The sequence below is a fragment of the Plasmodium yoelii genome (assembly GCF_900002385.2).
Source record: "Plasmodium yoelii strain 17X genome assembly, chromosome: 4".
In the NCBI taxonomy this organism is placed as follows: domain Eukaryota; phylum Apicomplexa; class Aconoidasida; order Haemosporida; family Plasmodiidae; genus Plasmodium; species Plasmodium yoelii.
Window position 1 is genome coordinate 1,012,448 of NC_036176.2, and position 9,092 is coordinate 1,021,539.

The 9,092-nt window shown below is 21.3% G+C and overlaps 3 protein-coding genes across 3 annotated transcripts; all 3 read left to right on the forward strand.

The window, feature by feature from the left end:
- Window positions 1-549: 549 nt before the first annotated feature.
- Window positions 550-1,573, forward strand: PY17X_0422801 (PIR protein; the record flags this gene model as incomplete). Its single annotated transcript, XM_022957363.1, has 3 exons — window positions 550-564; window positions 683-1,423; window positions 1,508-1,573. The coding sequence occupies 3 exons, from the start codon at window positions 550-552 to the stop codon at window positions 1,571-1,573; spliced, it is 822 nt and encodes a 273-aa protein (XP_022810690.1).
- Window positions 1,574-3,887: 2,314 nt separating this feature from the next.
- PY17X_0422901 (PIR protein) lies at window positions 3,888-4,977 on the forward strand (the record flags this gene model as incomplete). Its single annotated transcript, XM_022957301.1, has 3 exons — window positions 3,888-3,902; window positions 4,039-4,824; window positions 4,912-4,977. 3 exons carry the CDS (start codon window positions 3,888-3,890, stop codon window positions 4,975-4,977), a joined length of 867 nt encoding a protein of 288 aa, XP_022810689.1.
- Window positions 4,978-7,563: 2,586 nt separating this feature from the next.
- Window positions 7,564-8,719, forward strand: PY17X_0423001 (PIR protein; the record flags this gene model as incomplete). Its single annotated transcript, XM_022957252.2, has 3 exons — window positions 7,564-7,578; window positions 7,716-8,546; window positions 8,633-8,719. The coding sequence occupies 3 exons, from the start codon at window positions 7,564-7,566 to the stop codon at window positions 8,717-8,719; spliced, it is 933 nt and encodes a 310-aa protein (XP_022810688.2).
- Between the last annotated feature and the right edge of the window lie 373 nt (window positions 8,720-9,092).

Sequence of the window (9,092 nt, forward strand, 5' to 3'; positions counted from 1 at the left end):
CAACTTTGTAAATACTATAATTTTAATAAAACATGGTATATAGTATTAGAAACAAGTATATAAGTATTTAGTCTATCTTATTAAATACTTATTTATATAATTTAAGGATTGTAATAATAATAACTTTCTTAATTTTTTATATTTGTGCAGTATTTGAGTTTTATGACGTCATTTATCTTCGATATTAAAACATATGTATATATTTTTTAAATTCATTATAAAAGTATATTAATTTTTATAATAAAGTTATACCAAATGTTAGTAAGAATTGTATTTTTTGTATAAAATCCATCATATATACATATGGCAAAGTGTGTAAGCAACCCTCTATTTAAGATAGTTTATCTAAATGTCATAAAATAAGTAAAATATGATTTTAGTAATACTAATGTATTATTATTTAATATGAAATTCAAATTAAGAATAATATGTTTAACGAAAGACAATTTCTATGTAAAGAGCTTAAATAAATACAACATATATTTTATACAATATATATAAATAACATCACCCCGTATAATCTCCAAATTATAACAGAATTTCATTATAATGTCTAAGGAATTGGTATATATCATTTTCTTATATTATTCGTATGTTGCATTCCTGTAAATTATAATAATTTTAATTTTAGTAACATTTATATTAATACATTTTTTGTTTAATTCGTAAAATACATTCGTAGTGTGATATAATTAATGGGGCTGATAATAATTTTGTTGATGATCCGAACAAACCGAGAGAACATGATTCTATGAGTTATTATAATATTTATTGCCTTGATAGTGAATGTGATACTTATGACAAAATAGTTATTTCTACTTTTATAACATTACTAAATCTATTTGATGGTATTAGTGATGAAGATTTTGAGAGTGATAAACTTGCTGAATACGCTATTTTATGGTTAAGTCACAAATTAAATCAAAAAACAGAAAGTGAAATCATCACATTAAACAATTTTTATACTTTCTATATAGGAGACAATAGTCAATATAAGGATAATATATCTACTATTAAAAAGATTAATAAGGATATTATAGAAAAACAAATAAGCTCGATGGATATAGATATTAAAGATATATCTAATTTTTATGATGCATTTAAATCATTATGTAACATGTATAGTGAATTTGATCCAGCAAAAAGTACTGAATGCAAGACATGTTTAGAAAATGCTGGAGAATTGTTTGAAAAATATGAAAAACTTAAAAATGCTTTAAATATTAATAAAGGAAGTTCTTATTATAAACTATTGTCTAGTTTATCAAATGATTATAAAATTTTTGAAAATAAATATAATAATAAATGTAATAATGACTCACAATTTGTAGCTTGTCCACGAAGTTCAGTAACAAAAAACATAATAATTCCAATTGCAATTATATTTGTTGCAGCATCAATTTTATTGGTAGTTTCTTATAAGGTAAATAATAAGGAATTAAAAAAAAATATTATATATATGTAAGCATTAACGAACAACCGTACGCTTCTTAAAATTTTATATTAGTATTCGTTATTTGGATTTCGGAAACGAGCTCAAAAACAACATTTAAGAGAAAAGCTAAAAAAATAAAGAAGAAACTGATCATTAATATATTATTCGAAGAATAGTGATTATTCCAGGAATAGTAATAATGGTTGACATATTTTAAGAAATTGTCTATTTCAAAGTAATTTTTGCATAATTTTTATATAGTTTTTATGTTATGTAACCCATATTCGGGTTAGGGCTAAGTGTTATATCTTTATTTAATTTTGTATAATTTAAACACTAATTTAATATATGTACCATCCATGCATGTTTAATCTCAAGATGATGTTCAAAATATGTACCCCCCCAATTGGTACTGCCATTAATATGAAAGGGGTTACATAACATATTTATAAGTTATAATATATATAATTGAGTGTTAATATATATTTAATATGATTAAAATAAAATAACTATATTACATATATTAATTCATATTATAATATATCATAATTGCCTATATAAAAGTTAATATTTTGTTATATTGAATTATGCATATCATAATATGTTTCTTTATTTAATGAAAATTTTATTTAGTAAAACTTATTATTTGTGACATATTTATTTTGATAACCGAACAGTATAATAATATTATATATCATAGTATAAATTATAATTCAATTCATTTGGAACAATTGCCTACATTATAATATACCTTCATATTAATGATTATATTTTTAATGTTAATTAATCCCATTACTAATGTATAATAGATAATCATAAAATATAGATTCATAAATATCGATCGAGAATCGACAATATAACATAATCTATAAATTATTGTTATGCTTCTAACATTTTTTGAAGTTGTAATTGTAGTTATTATTATCTTTTTGTATTAATAGAAATTGATTTGCACGCTTTAATTTATTTATCATAAGGTATAATAGTAGATTAATCACTATTAATTTTTAATTTTTAAATTTTGAGGTATAAATATATTATATTTTAAAATAGTTAAAAAATAAAATATAAGTATATTAATAAAGTTTAATATTATAGATATAATGCATTATTATATGCCTATACATATAATCTAGAAATTACCAATAGTTAATATTAAAATACTGTTTTATTGTGAAATCTTCATATAATTAAATATTAATATTATCGAAAAGACATAATAATACATTATATATTTGTTAATTATTCAATTTGGAAATTGTAGTTTTATATTCTAAAAATATGGATTAATGGAGAAAGGGTTAAATACTTAATTAATATTAAATATCATTTTATTATTCAATATTATTCCATATTATATTATCATAATTTTTTGTAGAATTAATAAAATATAGCATTTTTAATAAATTATTTGAATGTATATGCATTGATAACTATACAATAAAATGTATAAAATAAATGATTATGTAGAACATTTAATGAATATTTATCTAATTTTATATATTAAAATAGCAATATATCTTATCTCTCTCCTCTTAAAGGTAATATAACAATCTAATTAAACATAGTTTTCTATTATACTTTAAAATATTATTAATATATATTTATATGTTAATATTTGCTAAGTATTATTTTAAAAACAATTTACATATAAAAACTTATTTAAGCTTATAAATACGGATTCAGTGCAAATTGGTGTTTTAGAGAGTGGAAAATATGCGTATAATATATTATAAAATTACCCAATAGAAAATATTTCTAAATTGGAATATGTAGGAATAAAAATAAAGTTATTTAACGCATTCAAATTATTTTTTAATTTATCTACATTCATTAAAAACAATATAAATTTATATAATTGCATAGAAATGAAACAATGCAACTTAATTTGAAAATACTATAATTTTAATAAAACATGGTATATAGTATTAGAAACAAGTGTATAATTATTTAATATGTTTTAAGAAATGACTATTTATATATTTTAAGGATTATAGTAATAATATAATTTTTAACTTTTTAGATTTATACAGCATTTAAATTTTTGAAGGACATTCATTAAAACATAAGATATAAATATATTCCTTTTCTATGTTCAAACATACTTTAAATTCATTATAAAATTATATTAATTTTTATAATAAAGTTATACCATATTTTATTAATAATAGTCTTTTTTGTATAAATCCATCATATATTTAATCAAAATTTTATTAAGAATCCCTCTATTTAAGGTAATTTAGCTAATTATCATAAACAGAAATAAAATGTTTCTTTGCAATAATATTATTATATTATTCTATATTAATTTAATTATTGAAAAACTTATAGTATATTTAACTACAGACAGTTATATATAGGGTTAAAGTATTTGCGTCTCATATTTTATGTAGTGTATATAAAATAGCATGATTCTACTCAATTTACAAATCAAAAATAAAATCCCATTATAATGGATGCCGAAATAGTATATGCATTTTTTAATAATAATAATTTCCTTTACATTTTTTGATATTGACCATATATAAATATCATTAAACTTTATTTTAATAAAACTTTTAATAATTCGCGTATTTATTAATTGTTTTTAACTGCTTTCTTAGTGTAAAAGGTTACTTCCTTTAAAGAACTCGTTTTCTAATTTGGACAATGATGGAGGCTATCAATTTATAAATAATGAAGATTTCCAAAATTACTGTACTAGTGAAAATTGTGATGATGATACCGATAAAGTTAATGCTAGATGTTTATATATTTTTGATGAATTTTTTAAGAATTCTGATAATTTTGAGTCTGTTGCAAAAAGTAATATCAATATTGTTGAATACATTATGATATGGTTAAGTTATATGTTAAACCGTATCAAAACTCAAGAAAAAAACAGTATAGAACTTTTTTATGATACATACATAAAGGATAATGATAAATATACTGATAATATAAAATATATTGTTGGTTATAAAGGTTATAAGGATCTTATAGATAGAAATAAATATTTTTTAAGTATGGATATGAGCATTATATCTAAATTATATGATGCATTTAATACATTATGTGACATATATATTGACCATGATGCAAACAAATCAAATTGCGTGAACTATTCGGAAAAAGCTAATCAATTTGTTGAAACATATAAAAAAATTATCATAGATCATAACATTGGTGAAAATATCCGCTATTTTCATGTATTGATTAATTTATTAACTGATTATGATAATTTAAAAAAAAATTGTGAAAATATCCCATCCACTCCAGATATAACAAAAATAATTTCTGAACAACATGTTTGTGAAGTTGCATCATCAAGTTCGTCGATAGCAAGCAAATTAATTCCAATTTTATCGATATTAGTTGCAATACCAATTTTCTTGGGAATTGCTTATAAGGTAAATAATAAGGAATTAAAAAATTATTTTCATTATATATGCAAATTTTAACAAATAAATCGTATACTTCTTAACATTTTATATTAGTATTCTTTATTTGGATTTCGGAAACGATCTCAAAAACAACATTTAAGAGAAAATCTAAAAAAATAAAGAAGAAAATGGATCGTTAATAAATTATTCCGAATATGCAGATTGATGTATTTTAAGAAACTGTCTATTGGGGAGTAATTTTTGATCATAGTTTTTATATTTTTTTTAAGTTATAGGGTCAGGGTTATGTTTATGGACCCCATATTCGGGTTAGGGCTAAGTATTACATTGCATTTAATTTTTTATAACTTAAATACTAATTTAATATATGTATCATTCCGTATGTTTAATCACATATAAAGTCTAAATATGCAACCAAAAAGTGGATATAACCATTAATGTGGAAGGGGTTACATAACATATTTTATAAGTTATAATATATATAATTGAGTGTTCATGCTGATTTAATGTGATTAAAAAAAAATGTCTATATTGCATATATTAATTCGCATTATTCAACATCATAATTGTCTATTATATAAAATTTGTTAATCAGTGATTATATCGAATAAATCATAACGAAATGTTTCTTTATTTGATGAAAATTTTATTTAGTAAAACTTATTATTTGTATCATATTTATTTTAGTTTAAATTATATTACGCCAACATAACTGTAATAATATATATTCATAAAATATAGATGCATGGAATATCGATCGAGAATCGACAATATAACATTGTCTATAAAATATTATTACGCTTCTAACATTTTTTAATTTTTAACTGTAGTTACTATTCTCTTGTATTTTATATTTGTATTAATAGAAGTTTATTTATACGCTTTAATTTATCATAAAGGTATAACATTATATTAATCACTATTAATTTGTAAACTTTATAGTTTTTAGGTATAAATAATTATATTTTAAAATAGTTAAAAAATAAAATATAAGTATATAATAAAATTTAATGTTATAGTTTGCCATAATACTTATAAACAACCTGATATATAAAATTAACGTTATTGTTATAATATATATAATATTGTATAAATGACTAAAACTGAAATATGTTAAATTTGTGAAACATATACAATTACATATTAATGCAAAATATAATGGTATTTAATAATTAATTTAATTTGAATTAATAATATTTTTATTAGGTTGTTACATATATAAAATTCACAAATATATTGTTATTGCTAAATAATATGTTATAAATACTATACTTTAAAACAATGAAACAAGGAAAAATACTAATTGGATTAAAGTATTCCTCCTGAGTGAATTAATTATATTATTGTACTATACAGTGATATAACAGTAAACATAATAATAGTAATAAAAATAGATAAACGTATTAAATACGAACAAATCATTAAATTTATTTGATTCGAATACGTTGATATATATTATTAAACTTGTAATAAGATTAAAATTATATGCACAAAACATCAAATGAAATATTATAACACTTATTTAAGTAAGATTTAATGCTATAATATTAGAATTAACACTACCAAGAATGTTAATATTAATAATTTTATAGTTTTTCATCATAGAAGTAAATATAGTTTATTATAAAATATAAAAGCAAACTATATATTTGAAAATAATTCTAAGTCATTATTAATGATTAATTTTAATATGTACATTAATTGAAAGTTTTAAAGGTAGAAAATATAATTAAAATATGTAGAATAAGTAAATCTTATATGGATACATCCTTGTCTTAAAAAAATATACTTCCCTTATCTCTCCCCTCAAAGTGCAATATACCAATCTAATACATATATTTTTCTATTATAATTTAAAATTTGTATCAATACTAATTTATGTGTCATATATTTAATATTTAATAAGTATGATTATAAAAACAATATGCATTAACAGTCTTATTTAAGCTTATAAATACGGTTTTAGTGCTAATTGTCGTTTTAAACCGTGAGAAAGATGTGCAAAATATATTATAAAATTATCTAATAAGGTATATTTCTAAATTGAAATATATAGGAATAAAAATAAAGCTACTTAACTCATTAAAATTATTTTTTAATTTATATATATTAAATAAAAACAATATTAAAATTATTTATATGCAATTAAAAAAGGGAACAATGCAACTTAATTCGAAAATAATATAATTTTAATTAAACATGGTATATAGTATTAGAAACAACTATATAAATATTTAATATATCTTAAAAAATAACTATTTATATACTTTTAAGGATTATAGTAATAATAGAACTTTTTATTTTTTAGATATATACAGTATTTAAGTTTTAGAAGGGTAATCATTAAAACAGAAAATATAAATATATTCCTTTTTTATGTTCAAAGATACTTTAAATTATTTATAAAAGTATATACATTTTTATAATAAAGTTATACCCTATGTTAGTAAGAATAAAAATTTTTGCATAAAATGCATCATATCTATATTTAATCAAAACAGTATTAATCAATCCTCTATTTAAGGTAATTTAGCTAATTGTCATAAAATAAGTATAATATGATTTTAGTAATACTACTGTATTATTATTTTATATTAATTTAATTATTGAAAAACTTATAATATATTTAACTACAAACAGTTGTTATATATAGGGTTAAAGTATTTGAGTCACATGTTGGGGTGAGTCTATATAAAACAGAATGATTCTACTAAATTTAGAAATCCAAAATAAGATTCCATTATAATGAATAAGCAAGTGGTATATACATTTGTTAATAATAATAATTTCCTTTACATGTTTTGATATTGTATTATATTTAAATATCATTAAACTTTATTTTAATAAAATGTTCAATAATATACATTTCTAATAACTGTTTTTAAATGTTTTCTTAGTGTGAAAGCTTTCAGAGTGTATGGGATGTTTTCCCCGATACATTGACCAAAACTGATAAATATCATGAATTTAAAGATGGTAATTTTTTAAATAGTTATTGTTATAAAAATGAATGTAAAGGTGATCTCGAAAAAATTAATGCTGGATGTTTATTTTTGCTTAATAAATTCTTTGGGAGTTCTGGGCTTTCGAATAAGGCAAAAAATAATATAAATTTTGTTGATTACATTATGATATGGTTAATTTATATGTTAAGCCTAAAGAGGAATCCAGATAAAAACAGTCTAAAACATTTTTATACTACGTTTATAAAAAGTGATTTCAAGTATAAAAGTACTGTAGACCATGTTAAAGGTTGTAGTAATTTTAAGGATATTATAGAAAATAGACATACTTTAACGAATGATGATATGGATAATAAGATTATATCTGAATTATATAATGCATTTAAATTATTATGTGAAATGTATACTGATTTTGATGAAAACACGTTAAATTGCAAAAAATGTTCGGAAAAAGCTAATGAATTTGTTGAAAAATATAATGAACTTAATGGAAATTCTAGTATTACTAATGATAGTTCCTGTAATAAACTATTGTGTACTTTATCAAATGATTATGATAATTTTAAAAAGAAATATGAAGATATTCAAAGTTGCAATTCTTCACCCCTTCCAACGATAGAAAAATCAGAAAAATGTGTACAAAGTTCTCATTTAATTCTTGAACAAATATCTGGAGATACATCAAGTTCGTCGATAGGAAACAAATTATTTACAGTTTTATCGATATTTGGTGCAATAGCATTTTTTTTAGGAATTTCTTATAAGGTAAATAATAAGGAATTAAAAAAAAAATATTATATATATGCAAACATTAACAAAGAAAACATATGCTTCTTAACATTTTATATTAGTATTCGTTATTTGGATTTCGGAAACGATTTAAAAAACAACAAATAAGAGAAAAAATAAAAAATATAAAGAAGAAAATGAATAATTAATATATGATACGAATAGTAGTGATTATTTCAGGGTTTAGGGTTTAGGGTTCAGGGTTTAGGGTTCAGGGTTTAGGGTTCAGGGTTTAGGGTTCAGGGTTTAGGGTTCAGGGTTTAGGGTTCAGGGTTCAGGGTTCAGGGTTCAGGGTTTAGGGTTCAGGGTTCAGGGTTTAGGGTTCAGGGTTCAGGGTTTAGGGTTCAGGGTTCAGGGTTTAGGGTTCAGGGTTCAGGGTTTAGGGTTCAGGGTTCAGGGTTTTAGGGTTTAGGGTTCAGGGTTTAGGGTTTAGGGTTCAGGGTTTAGGGTTCAGGGTTTCAGGGTTTAGGGTTCAGGGTTTCAGGGTTTAGGGTTCAGGGTTTAGGGTTCAGGGTTCAGGGT